Source organism: Silurus meridionalis, chromosome 15 (genome assembly GCF_014805685.1).
Source record: "Silurus meridionalis isolate SWU-2019-XX chromosome 15, ASM1480568v1, whole genome shotgun sequence".
Taxonomy (NCBI): domain Eukaryota; kingdom Metazoa; phylum Chordata; class Actinopteri; order Siluriformes; family Siluridae; genus Silurus; species Silurus meridionalis.
In genome coordinates, this window is record NC_060898.1 from 16,814,710 (window position 1) to 16,829,647 (window position 14,938).

The 14,938-nt window shown below is 38.4% G+C and overlaps 1 protein-coding gene across 2 annotated transcripts in view; it reads left to right on the forward strand.

Annotated features, from left to right (window-relative positions):
- Positions 1 to 14,938, forward strand: part of ddx10 (DEAD (Asp-Glu-Ala-Asp) box polypeptide 10) — a 35,604-nt gene that overhangs the window by 11,037 nt on the left and 9,629 nt on the right. For both annotated transcript variants that reach the window (XM_046868255.1, XM_046868256.1), the window contains exons 11-16: positions 479 to 566; positions 1,055 to 1,143; positions 1,959 to 2,337; positions 5,818 to 5,925; positions 6,325 to 6,492; positions 9,654 to 9,710. In XM_046868255.1, the coding sequence (XP_046724211.1) occupies positions 479 to 566; positions 1,055 to 1,143; positions 1,959 to 2,337; positions 5,818 to 5,925; positions 6,325 to 6,492; positions 9,654 to 9,710 (889 nt within the window). The remainder of the gene's footprint in view (positions 1 to 478; positions 567 to 1,054; positions 1,144 to 1,958; positions 2,338 to 5,817; positions 5,926 to 6,324; positions 6,493 to 9,653; positions 9,711 to 14,938) is intronic.

The following is a 14,938-nucleotide window of genomic DNA, read 5'->3' on the forward strand; positions in this document are numbered from 1 at the left end:
AGAAATCCTGCTCGTGCCTGGGTGTGTAGAACAGGCATGTGGTCCAGCTGGCTGCTGTGCCTGAGTGCTGTGGATTATCAGCAGGCAGCAGTGCTCAGTACCGTTGTGTGAGGACAGAAGATGGCCACATGCAGCCGTCAAACCTGACAATAAACACCGGCAGATTCAGTTTCAGGCCAGTGCACATTTGGCTCTCTGCTGCATACGTATCAGTGTTGGATCAATAGTGTTTCAAATGAATATGCAGTTTGATAGAACCTGCAAAAGAATTGAGCAGGCAAACTGCAAAAAGGGGGAAAAACGCTTCAGTCGTTATTTGTAGCGTATTAGCATAATCACTGATGGCAAAGTCTGAAATGGAGCTACAACAATGATCCTCTCTGCACCGTCGGTTTAATGCATATTAATGAGTTGTGAGAGAAAAGTGATTTATGAGCTTTTAGCGGTGAATGTGATCAGGCGCTACTGTGCTGTGCAGGGTGAACCCAGAGAAGCTGACGTGTGTGCAGCAGAAGCTGGAGGCCTTCCTGGCCCAGGAGAAGGAGCAGAAGGAGCGAGCTCAGCGGGTGAGTGCTGGTCCCACTCTGTCTCTGATTTATCTGTCTTTAATCTGCTTCATTATGCTGCAGTAATGGCACGCCTGTTAGGGATTTGAGGCGAAGCTTTTGTGCCTTGTGGCCGTCACTTGAGGAATGTCTTGCTAATCTTGATTTCAGAGAGCATGTTATGTAAATTGGGATAAAACCAAACACAGACGTGTTTGAATTTAGTTTTGGTGACTTACTGCTCGTACCCGGTGCTGCTATTTGCTTATATGTATGTATTTGTCTGTGTGTGTCTGTGTGTGTCTGTGTGTGTCTGTGTGTGTCTGTGTGTGTCTGTGTGTGTCTGTGTGTCTGTGTGTGTGTGTGTGTGTGTCCTGTGTGTGTGTGTCTGTGTGTGTCTGTGTGTGTGTGTGTATATTATATAGTATATACTAATCTATACACAGTGAAAGTATGTATGTGACTTTTCTCTTCTTTTTTTTTTTTTTTTTTTTTTTGTTCGTCTGCAGTGTTTTGTGTCTTACCTTCGCTCAATCTTTCTAATGAAGAACAAGGACGTCTTTGATGTGTTTCAGCTGAAGCTCCCAGAATATGCCACGTGAGTAGATTCTTAAAAGAAAATGATGTACATCGTATCCTTTTTTTCCATTGACATGAAGCAGGTGTTGGTTTCAGACAACCTTCTAACAACCAACATGATTGGAAAACTTTGTCCCAATCTTGTCAGTTTACAATTAGGACAGGATACAACTGAGTTGTTGAGGGTTAGAGGCCCTGCTCCAGGGTCCAACTGTGGCAGCTTGGCAAAGCTAAGATTTGAACTCATGACCCTCTTATAAGTGGTCAAAAGTTTGAACCACTAAGCCAGCAGTGCCTTTAAAACATAACCATTACTGTGTCAGGGGAGAAAACTACTCTAAACCTGATGTTCCTGACCTGCTGTAAGTAGCCATAATCATCCTATATAAATACCTCTCTGTCACAGGGAGACCATGCATACTTTTTTTAACCGTCAACAGAAAAAGCTTTTCTCCTTAAACTGACACACTTATGGGTTTCAGAGGTGTTTATGTAGAGCATTTGTCATATAAGCCCCTGCAAATGAGATGTTACTATAGAAACTACAATGTATTAGAATGAGCCCATTAATATAAAACTGTTCTTTGCCTTGCAGCCAGAATTACTGTCAGAGCTGCTGTTACAGAAAATTAATCTGCACCTTCTAGCCGATCAGAATCAAGAATTCAAAAGTGCGGAATAGGGTTATATTGAGGAATAGGGTCTGTTAATTGTGTTTCCATTGTACTTTGTTCTTGTACAATACACTGCGCTGTAGTTAAGCAGCACCTTTTCCGTACACTTGCCTTTAGTATGTGGAATAAGTGAGTTTTTTATTTTTTATTTTTTTTTTAGGTCTCTGGGTCTGGCTGTTCCCCCACGGGTGCGTTTTCTAAATAAGGCCCTGAAACAGAATGGCGAGGTAACGCAGGAGGTCAGCGCTGCAGCTGAGACTGACTCTGATGATGAGCTAAAGAGCTTTAAAGCCCATTTCAGAAAAGACCAAGGTACCAACCCTGACTCTGAGTCTGAAGAGGATGATGATGATGATGATGATGATGAGGAGGAGAGTGATGAGAAAGAAGAGGTGGTGAAGTCTGGAGGCCAGCTCTGTGGTGCTGTTGATGATGATGATGATGATGATGATGATGATGATAAAGATCTGGGTCTGCTGACAGTGAAACGGAAAGATGTGTTTAATGTCATTGAAGACCAGGAGGAGGACGATGACGAGGTAAATGACCTCATGTCATGTAACAAATAGAAATAGATTAAGCAAAATACACACAAACATGATACAGATACAGATAACATCTAAAAAGTGAGGATAAACATGTAGAGTATTGGTTGTAGATAGTAAATATAAACTGCATATGTCTAGTTGTACTAATTGGTCACCGTTTGGTCGTCATTTAGATCAAAATTCTTTCCCAGATCATACGATTTTAGTTGGAATAGTTTAGTTTGCATCTTAATTAGTGCTGATGCTTGTATTGTGTACCTTTCCTTTTACTGTTAATGTGTACTCCAGTTCCTCATTATGGTTCAGAAAAAAATAAACTCTAATCAGCATCTATCTCTCTCTCTCTCTCTCTCTCTCTCTCTCTCTCTCTTATTACAAGCTAATCAGTTTTCAGAAAAAAGACCAGTAATGTAGCCACAAGAAAACAAGTTTTCAAAAACATTGTTTATTGTTATTAAAAAAGTATGGATTTTGATTTCGATTATTTCCAGGTTTGGAAATAAAGAATGTATCGAAGGGTTTGTGTTAAAAATGTTTCTGCTTTCAAAATTTAATTTTAAGGTAATTAGGACGTTGTGCATTTTGGTTCTAGTGGTTAGGATGCGGCGCTCTCACCGCCGCGGCCCGGGTTCGATCCCCGGTCAGAGAACCAACCCCAGCCATTAGGGTTGCACAAGCCGGTCCCAAGCCCGGATAAATGGGGAGGGTTGCGTTAGGAAGGGCATCCAGCGTAAAACATGCCAAATCAAACATGTGGATCATTAATACGGATGATCTGCTGTGGCGACCCCTAATGGGAGAAGCTGAAAGAAAGTTTTTAGGACGTTGTGGATTTTATTTCACTTCCCTTACTTATTTATTTATTTATTTTTTTACCAACATATCCCTTTAATTAGATGTTTTTAAATATTTAGTGTCTTCTTCTTTTGGCTGCCCCCATTAGGGGTCGCCACAGCGGATCATCCGTCTCCATACCACCCTGTCCTCTACATCTGCCTCTTTCACACCAACTACCTGCATGTCTTCCCTCACCACATCCATGAACCTCCTCCTTGGCCTTCCTCTTTTCCTCCTACCTGGTGGCTCCATCCTCAGCATTCTCCTACCAATATAACTCATGTCCCTCCTCTGCACATGTTTAAACCATCTCAATCTCGCCTCCCTCACCTTGTCATCAAAACGTCCTACATGTGCTGTCCCTCTAATAAACTAATTTCTAATCTTATCCATCCTCGTCACTCCCAACGAAAACCTTAACATCTTCAGCTCTGCTACCTCCAGCTCCACCTCCTGTCTTCTACTCAATGCCACTGTCTCTAATCCATACATCACAGGTCTCACCACAGTCCTATAAACTTTCCCTTTCATTCTTGCAGATACGCTGCTATCACAAATCACTCCTGCCACTCTTCTCCACCCACTCCCTGCCTGCACTCTTTTCACTTCTCTAACACACTCTCCTTTACTTTGCAATGTTGACCCCAGGTACCTAAACTCCTCCACCTTCTCCACCTCTTCTCCCTGCAACTGCACCACTCTACTGCCCTCCCGCTCATTCACACACACGTACTCTGTCTTACTCAGAAAACCAATTGATGACTTTTGAGATTGAGGCTATGATGGTCTCTGTAGTAAATTAAACATTAAAAAAAAAATGCTCACCTCATTCTCATATACAGTATATTGTCTGTAAGTTTAAGGTGGGCATTGAAGACATTGTTGTACTTGCTGGCAGTGGGTGCTCCAAAACAAATAAAAAGAAGTGAGAAAGTAAATGCAATTACACTTGCATTTAATGAATGTATTACAAAAATATATTAAATGAAAACTAGAAAAGAAAAAAAAAAAGAAATATTTTTTCGTACAAAATTAACACTAAACCCAAGTTGATGTAGATTTAATTGCAATTAAAAAGAGAAATGGAAATTTCATTGATTTTTACCTATTTTATAATCATTACATTAAAGGAAGTCAGATGTCTAGTCTACTATATAGAAATATTATAAAAGAAAACTATTGTGACCCGTGTTCACAATTGTGGTTATATTGCCATATTGCTGAGCACTATCATAAACTAAGCAATATATGTACCTTTTCAAGCCTTTGTTCTTTATATTGACTTGCTTCCTATTTTAGTAGACCCTCTAGACATGACAAATTATGTAAACACGCCTCAGTTTACCTCCAACACAGCACATGGGGCGCATCTCCACCCCTGCAAGTCTTTCAAGTTTGGAACAGAGTCAAAACAATGAGTCATAAACGTCTGAGACATGCAGGATTGCAGCGCAAAACCCAAAACACCGTTCTTTGTTGTTGCAGTCGCAATGGCTGCCTGTTGCTTTGTGTTTCTTTTTCATACACTATAGGTTTTAGGCAGATTTTTAAGGTATGAGCAAGTGTGTATGCATTGTTGCGGCTGTTCTAAGCCATGATTGAAGAAGGCTGAATGCTCCCTGCAGGTAATAATGTTATCTCTGCGCATGAGCTGAGGAACTGCTGCAGAAGTATTGACTAAGGAAAAAAAATTCCATTCGTCTTGTAGCTTTGCTCCACGTGAGATCAGGATGTACGGTACACTGTGAGTCAGGCGATATCGCAAATGCACAATTTAACAATAACCAGCTTTACCCTTTCATGTTGTCACAAATCGGATTTGCTTTTCAAATCGGTCTGCTTAAATGCATTATGCAAGTAAGTTAGGATCATCCATCTAATTTGTGTTTTATAAATGTGCTTACTATAAGTAAGCTTATTCATTTCAACCATCTCAGACTGTCCTCTCATTTATTGTGCCTTAAATCCCAAGGGTTTTCAACTTTTGGCAGACAGGCACTTCTTTTAAACGTGAAATAAATTCCATTCGCCCCCTTTACTTATTCTGAATATATTCTGAATATACCGTAATACTACATCTGTTGCTAAAAATATTATGCACATATTTAAATGTATGCAGTAATGTTCTAGCTATTTATTTATTTTCTGTGCATTTTACTAATAGAATGCATTCGGTTCTAGACAAAGTTCTCAGTTTACAAGACTAGATCCAGTTCAAATCTAAAACGGAAATGGTTAAACCATTATCGGTGTGGGAAATTGATTCACACTGCAATCAATGTGTACGCTCCCTGGCACGCACATGTATATAGATTCCCAAGTTAACAGTTAGGAAATGCATCAGTTTAACAAAAGCTCAGCAGTTAATTTTTTTTATTGGTTTTATTTATGTAAAGAATTCGCGTTTTCTCTTTCAGAACCTAACTAACAGCAAGTGACGTAACGGGCTATCACTACTTCTATTAGTATTGCTATTAAAAATTTAATAATATAATCAGTTAATTAATTGAAAAATTATTATTAATCATAATAATTTTAAACGTGGTTGATTGTGATTTCCACTGTTTGCCTCCAGACACCATTTTATAAATCTCTGTTTCATCTTGTGCATTTTTTTCTTCCCCTATCCTGTAGAATCCCATGGACAAGAGCAAAAAAGTATCCAAGTTTAAAGAAGCAAAGAAAACTCAGAAAAGAAACTTCATGGTGAACACCAAGAAAGTCTTCACTGAGGATGGAGAGGTTTGTGTGATGATCTGTTAGGTGTTCATTTCAAATCAAGTCAAGAAGCTTTTTATTGGCATTTTAACCACATGTTGCTGATGCAGTACAACGTTCCTCCAGAACCCTGTCATCAGTCATCAAACGAGCATGTCGCACACATAAATATTAGGACACATTACATTCCTAGCATTTATTTATTTTCTTTTTATGCAAAAATTAGACACCTGATTAAGTAAATAAAATAAAAGACTAGTATCTCTGCATTCATTTCAAAGGTGAAACCTGTATAGCTTAAGAATTGCATTGATTTGGTATTAGTTTGGTGCCATCTTTAACTCTTACACACACTTAAGTAAAAGAAAATTTAGGAGCTTGATCAAATTATCTAGAGTCGTTTTTTTTTTCTTTTGGCTACAGGCAGTGCAGCAGTGGCCTCCGCTACAGAGGACCGTAGTGCAAGATGATGAGGAAGGCGACGAGGACACAGCAGGCATTAACATTGAAGCGGCCAAGGAGCGACTGCGCAGGGAGGACCAAGAGGTTGACAAGAAGGAATACAGCAGGAAGATTAAAGAGAGGCACCGGGTACGCCTTAATGCATTCGTGTTTATTACCTTTACAGTTGCAATCTCCTGTCTGATTGCATGGCTTGTTCTAAGCAATTTAAGGAATAGGTTCATTTGTCATATTTACGTTTCTGCTGTAAGGCAGGTCTGATTTACAGTGAGTTCTGACTCCTTCACATTTCAGTCTTGCTTTAAAATTGATTCAATTACTTTTTCTTCCTCAATCCGTGGATGAAACACTCGTTAAAAAGCATAAGCATAAATGGGTATTCAGACCAATTGGTCCGATTGTGTTGAAGGACCTTGGCAGTGATTAAATAGAGCTTTAAATCTTCTTTGGTTAGATGCAATAAACGAACCACTTCTGGATTTAGAGATCTTTTCCCATTGCTCTCAGCAGAACGAAAGCTCAGTCAGATTGGAAGTGAAGCTATCAGTTGTATAGCTATTTTCAGGATTCTCTCACATTGTGTGTGTGTGTGTGTGTGTGTGTGTGTGTGTGTGTGTGTGTGTGTGTGTGTGTGTGTGTGTGTGTATATATATATATATATATATATATATATATATATAATATATATATATATATATATATATATATAAATATGTGTAGATATATATGTTAACGCAAATTAACAGCATTAATTTTGTTTACGAGCGATTAATGCAGTGAGCATTCTTTGTGAGCATTTTTATAAAAATTTAAATAAAGAGATATAAAAGAGGCGAAATTACTTTATATACGGCATCCTTTTCGTCCAGCGTAACATAATTGTTTATCTCTAAACATTTGTTTTACTGATGTGCCAAGTTTTAAATCAAGCTAATTAACATGCATTTGCATAAAACATTCATATTTGTCCATCCCATGTTGATTAGAGTATTAAAACTTGATAAGCATTTGGAAAAGTAATTTCAGGTTAAAAATAGAACATCTCTCTATCTCTCTATCTCTCTATCTCTCTATCTCTCTATCTATCTATCTCTATCTATCTATCTATCTATCTATCTATCTATCTATCTATCTATCTAATATATGTATATAAAACATATTCGTCCCTAGTTGAACTGCAAGAGTAATTAGTTGCCAAATACTGCTTGAAAATGCTGATTATGGAATTGCAATATAATAATTACTTTCATACTATAGAAATGTATAACTACTCAGACTCTTGCCGTTGGCACAATCACCTGGTTTGAAAAACCGCGCTACCCAGCACTTTCCTCACACTCATTATGTGGGGCTTTATTTTTTTGAAAGAGAGCCAGTTTGATTTAGCCACTGGGTAAGCTAAAAGGAGCCCTTCTGTGTGTGGTGATCACATGTTGAGGCAGATAGGAATAGCTGAGATGCCTGTGTAGGGTGCGCAGCATTGAGCTTCAGGCACTGTAATGGAAGCAGGCTCTTGAGTTATTACTGCAGATGCAGCTTTATGATGAGTTTTTAAATTATTTCTTTCCAGCAAGTTCGTACAATTTGTGCCATTCTGAAGAAAGTATGTGTTTTTTTCTTTCTTTTTTTTTTCCTTCCTCCTTTACTTCAGCATCAGCAATTCTCTTCAGGTATCCAGGAGAGCACCCAATTTATGTCCACCAGCGGAATTCACATTTTGTTATTGATCTCTAAAGAAGTTCTGCAGTGAAGAGGCATGAAACAGTGGCTTGTGAAATTATTTAATAAAAAGCCCACGAACTTTAAATTCATCAGTCCAATTTGCCACAGTCCCCATCCATTTTCTCGAAAAAAATAAAACCTCTTGGTCAGTCTAATTCTGAAATAAATTGCTGTGAAGAAATACAGTTCCCATTCATTCTGCTTACATCATTCCTGACCCTGGCAGACATGAAGAATGGCTCAGAGAATAGCCTTTCTGAATGGAGTCACAGGTGCATCTCCTGCATGGCAATTAAAATATCAGTCTTGCCTAAACAATTTGCTCTCCATGGTGCTTGCTTTTTCTTCCTGAACAGAGTCACTCTTTTCTTTACACCTGACAATTTTTTTTAATCATCTAATTAATGCGAATTGAAAAACAAAGAAGCAACAACAAGATCTAGTACTGTTTATATGATCAGTGTTGACCAATTTCTAAATTTTCCGTTCCGCTTTATGTTCCGCTTTAGAATGTCACAGGACATGCTGGAATATATAATGTATGTGTGTGATTTGTGTATATATTTCCATAAGCACTAAGCAATTTGTATCTGAAGCAGTACACAGTATCCGTCAATAATAAAGCCAGTCTAAATATCATTTACACTGTGGCGCACTAATCCAGTAATTACCAATTCATACACAATCATATCAGATCCACTCGACTTGTTTGTCTGCAGTCTAGTGTTGCATTTTTTTGTCTCACTGCTCCTCCAGCAAGCTCCTTGATGAAGTGCACAACTTGATAAAACATGCACCCATTTTTCAGCCGTCACATATCCAAACAACATCACATGATTTCAAGCTAATCCAAGTCGCTTTTATAACACTGATCCAATTGCTTTGTAGCTGCGTCTTTTAATCCACAATGCACCAAGAGCATCACAAATCAGGTATTTATGAATGCACATTCTCTCAGACTAAAAGCTTTTTCATCACTCTGTGTATTGGATATGCATAACTATATATCCGCGTTCCCTGGTCCAAAAACCAAGATTTATGATGAGTGTCATTAGAAAGTTGTACCTATACTTACATCATTCTCATCCCAAATGGGTTTGGGTATATCATGACTGATAGAGTTGATTTCTCAGCGACTGAGGTGCTTTATGTTTTTAAAGAAATTAAAAGCTCATGAAATACAATCCATTTCTTTTCAGCACTTCAGTCGTTATTGTGTTTGTGTTTTTAATATTCTGTTTACCTTAAAGCCTACTGCAAAAAAGAAGGCAGTTAACTTTTGTTTGTCTCCTCCTTTTTGAAGGACATGTACAATGTCCATCAGTCAACCCGTGCCCTGTCTGCTCTTTCCCCGAGACTTTCTATCACTCCCCACCTTTCTCCTTTGTTCGTCCTTTTCCCCTGTCTCTTCATCCTGCACAGCTGCATGTCGCTTTGCTCTTTAGTGTGACTGATGATATGTTTGCTTTCGTATCATGCTCGGCTTACGTAAGGGCACTAGGGTGCAAAGCTTGTGTTGGCTTCCGCTTCAGTGCAGTTTATCAATCTGTTTTGTGTGTCCCAAACAGGAGAAAAGGCTGAAGGAGAAGGCAGCACGAAGAGAAGCAAGCAAACTGGCTAAAGAGGTAAGTTGGAGCTTCCTCATTCTCATCATTCTCGAACGCTCTAAACTGATTGTTCCTTCAGTTTGAGATTGAAATGGACTACTCAACTGTGCTTTAACTAAAATCTTCTAAAGCCATGTTTCTCACACTCCAATGCTGACATGGGAAAAGAGGTTATCAGGTCTTAAACCTAACATTTTCCCTGCGTGAGTAACAGTGTAAGAGCCACACCAATATAGGGGGTGTCCTTAGTATGCAGCCTGTGAACAGACAGCCCATAATTCTGCACTGGCAGCTGTCGTGTGACCACTCTTCCTCCCACTTGGGGATATCTCAGTCTGCATCCATATGGAAATGCAGCTGCTCATTCAATTGTCTTCTGATCAATGCTGAGACCTGTCCAAGGGCGGTTCATTATTCATCTCCACCCCAAACAGAGAATTCCCCTGGCCCGGTACTCGTCCAAGCCCGGAACAATGTCAAATCCCTACCTGCCTCAGCGTTCAGTATGCTCGTCAAATCGTTCTGCTTCTAAGCGCGGGGATCATTACACCTGTAAAATGATGTCACTACAAGAATAGCAAGGGAGAGATTCAGTTTAATTTTGAGCTCTGCTATAAATCGGAATTATAAGATTTTTATTTGATGGTATACATTACAGTGCACACAGTTTAAGGGAAATTAAAAATAAAGGTTAAATAGTTTATGATGTGCATTTAGATTAACCAAGTCTTTAAGACTTCATATTCAAATAGTTATGATTTTATAAAATATTTAAAAGCCACTATAAAAGGATTTCCATCCAACTCTTGCAAGCTGAATTTTACAAATGCAAATGAAGTCTGAAATTGCTGAATTGAAAAGTCTGAGATAAAAAAAGAAATTGTAAATATTGCAAGAAAAGGTAAAGGTTTGCTGAAAGGGAAAATTTGGTGCATCTATTACAGAATACCATGTATTAGCGCTGTACCGAGATTTTTTGGGCAATAGGCATTGATTTAATCAATGATTGCTACTTACACTCTTTGGCTAAAAGTATTTGGACACAATGACTTTTTCAGCCATATGTGGTTCTTCACTAAACTGTTATCACAAAGTTGGAGGTATACAATTGTATAGGATATGTTTGGATGTGGTGGCATTACATATTTACTAGGGATGCACCGAAATGAAAATTCTTGGCCGAAACCGAAAACCGAAAAAGAGGAAAGCAAGGCTGAAAACCGAAACACCGAAAGAAATTATGCCAATTATTATTACCATTGCATTTATGTCTAAGACTGTGTACTAACCTTACTAAAATCAAGGCATTTCAATTGCATAAATTAATATTAAAGTTTTAAAGAATAAATCAATTACAAATTATGAAAATATTTATTTATAGCACATTGCAACAATGCACAGGATAAAATAAAATAAAATTCAAACTTAAATGTTTAACTTAAATGCACTCATGTGTACTTTAAATAATAATGTACAGGCCCTCTGGCCTGCTGAAAGGTTGTACAATTAAATATGTTCTTTCATAAAAACAAAGTGCATTCAGAACAAGTGCAACTGCTTAAAGATACAATACAACACCATCACTGGGAAACTTCCTGCCTTTTCAAAAACGTCCCCCACAGACGGAGTGCGCATGCTCGGAGGGGTTTTGCTTTTCTGTGCTGGGTTCCTCTCATATTCAGCATAGCGATCGGGATGTTTGGATTTCAAATTAAACCCGACGTGGAGAAAGTCTTTGCAGACGAAATTTCGTTATTACATGTTTTGCAAATCGCTATCCGTGGGTCTTTCTCAGATATACTGAAATACGTCCACACCGCAGACACGTTGCTTTAGACATGCACGTGCGGGCCGCGGTTTCTGTTTGGGTCATCACAACAAACTGTTTCGGCCGTGTTTTTTCGGTGATCAAAGTCTTTCGGCCGAAAACCGAAAATGCACTTTTGGGCCATTTTCGGCCGAAATTTTTTGGTGGCCGAATATTCTGTGCATCCCTAATATTTACTTCACTTAAACCAGGAGACCCAAATCTGATTCAGCATGACAATGCCCCTGTGCACACAGCCAGCTTCATTTAAATATAGTTTACATGGGTTGGAGTAAAAGATTTTAAATGGCTCTGAACTCAACCTTATTAAACACCTTTGTTTTGAACTGTAATGCCGACTCAGCTCACCCGATATCAGTACCTGACTTTACTACTACAATTTTGGCTGAATGAGCACAAATCTTCACAAGATTCTAGGTTCCAAAATCGAATGAACATCTTCCCAGAAGAGTGGAGGGTATACTAATGAATAGGGACTAAATGTGAAATGGGATGTTCAAAAAAGCACTTTGGATCTTATAGTCAGTTGTCCACACTCTTTTACCCTGGCTAGCATAAAGCCATTCTGGCCAATTAATTATGAAAGAATAAACATTGAAAATCAAATATATTCATTACCTTGCTGTTCCCTACACAAATTATTCCCTTTTTGCCTAATGTTTGCCTAAATGACAAAATACTTTAATGGGTACCCAGATATTATCTGTGACAAATTATGTTCTGCTTCCAACACCTCAGCATCCTTCACTATGCACAGTATTAAATCCAGTGAGAAAAGAAAAATATCACTTGCAAACAGGTAAAGATGATGTAGATATTGGAACTTTTTAGGGTTGCCTGGATGGGTTATAAATGTATTAAAATGTCTTAAATTTGTCCATTTAAAATGTTTTGGATTATTTATTTGCACCCTTATTTAACTGGAATGATGCAAACAAGAGAACAAATATTTAGTTTATAGTCACCAATAAAGAGGTATTGGGGTGGGAAAAAAAAACCTAACCAGTCAGACAGCACTACAATACACTTAATGTTCATAAAGTAGCACGTTTACAAGGTTCACTTTGTTTTTTTGCGAGTAGTAGCTGGGCCTTTTAAGCTATTAAAAAACGTCGTACTTTCTGTCCATTTATAATCATAATTAATGCTGCAGTATGTCTGAAGCTAGATACTTCCCTCAACAACCCTGAAGTTAATAAATAGAAAATACAACCACCAAGGAATTGCTAAGTGCAAAATTCTACTCCACTGGAGACTTTCATTTTAGGAACAGCTTTTACTTTTACTGTTACAAATCTGTGACACTCTAAAACTAGAACATTTCTGACAGTGGAGACTCATATAAAGAGTAAAACATTTAAAACACTACATGTGCAATAATCACATTTTATAATTGACCCAATTGTGTGGCGCATCCAAAATCGAAGGAGTTGTTGCATAAAAACGATAACGCATTAGAACGAGGCATAAATATAAACCTGATTTGAAATATAGCTGACGTTCTTGACAGAGCCACTGTTTTAGAAAATCAAGACTTTTGACTAGTCAGATTAAAGAATTTTTAATAAATATAGCCTTATTTCTGGTGTACAGCTCACACTGGGATGAAAAGTTAATTATTTTCTTCTTCCTAAGCTCTTCCATTGTCCTCAACAGCAAGTGAAATCTTGCGAAATGATCGAAGTCTCGCTGAACAAAGATGGCTGATGGAAATTTTTAATTAACGACAGGATGTAATGATTACACATGGGCATGCAATGTACTAAGTCAACATGTTCCCATTGAAATTCTCATTGAAATAAATTGGTTGTGATGTTTTTCTTAGCAGATAATAAAGTCATGAAGGTCACAGGCACTTAAATGAATCGGGGCACTTCAATTTCCAATTTATTTACCAGTGTGTGTGACTGTTTATGATGATTACTGTGTAGGTAATGACTCTTTTAACACAGGCACACATAATCAGCCTGAAACACAAACAACCTCATTTTCCTTGTGGCCTGTGAAGTGTGAGCTTGCTATGGCCTCAAGGGACTTTATAATGTAGTGCGCTTAAGAATGATGAATGGTGTTTTGGGGCAAGATCGGCTGATTAATTGGTTTATGTAAACGTGCAGCTTTAAACCAGAAGCTTATGCTTGTAGGGTCAGTGGCAAGAACCCTATTTCCCTCTGAATCATATATGTATAGAAAGGAGTATTGCACCAGAAATTAGGAACTTTCCATGGACTTTAGGCTGCAAGAAAAAATGCCCGGTTGTTTAATCACATTTGCATCACAATGAAAACCTGCTGGCCATTTAACTGGGTTTATTCTCCTATTAAAGTTGGGATGCAGATAAGATGCTTCAAAACGCAGCAGAGTGTGAAATTTTAATACCAAAGAGAGTAAGGATGCCATCGTACTTTTTTTTTCTCGCAGTAACACCCAGTGCACATTTTACGTGTAATACTGCAGGAAGAGTCTGCAAGGCAGATGGAATGATGCTGGTTTTTAAAAGTGCTGCCATCTGTGTGGCTTTTTTGTTGTTGTGACTGATGAGCTTCTAAAATTGACTGAAGTCAAACTTTTTACCAAAGGACTTGGGAGGTTTTTTTCCTTCCAACAATCAGGTAGCAAGAAAAGAAAATCATAAATTGATAAAAATGAATGAATGAATGAATGATTTTATATATATATACACAGTGAGGAAAATAAGTATTTGAACACCCTGCTATTTTGCAAGTTCTCCCACTTAGAAATCATGGAGGGGTCTGAAATTGTCATCGTAGGTGCATGTCCACTGTGAGAGACATAATCTAAAAAAAAATAAATCCAGAAATCACAATATATGATTTTTATAACTATTTATTTGTATGATACAGCTGCAAATAAGTATTTGAACACCTGAGAAAGTCAATGTTAATATTTGGTACAGTAGCCTTTGTTTGCAATTACAGAGGTCAAACGTTTCCTGTAGTTTTTCACCAGGTTTGCACACACTGCAGGAGGGATTTTGGCCCACTCCTCCACACAGATCTTCTTTAGATCAGTCAGGTTTCTGGCCTGTCGCTGAGAAACACGGAGTTTGAGCTCCCTCCAAAGATTCTCTATTGGGTTTAGATCTGGAGACTGGCTAGGCCACGCCAGAACCTTGATATGCTTCTTACAGAGCCACTCCTTGGTTATCCTGGCTGTGTGCTTGGTCATTGTCATGTTGGAAGACCCAGCCTCGACCCATCTTCAATGCTCTAACTGAGGGAAGGAGGTTGTTCCCCAAAATCTCGCAATACATGGCCCCGGTCATCCTCTCCTTAATACAGTGCAGTCGCCCTGTCCCATGTGCAGAAAAACACCCCCAAAGCATGATGCTACCACCCCATGCTTCACAGTAGGGATGGTGTTCTTGGGATGGTACTCATCATTCTTCTTCCTCCAA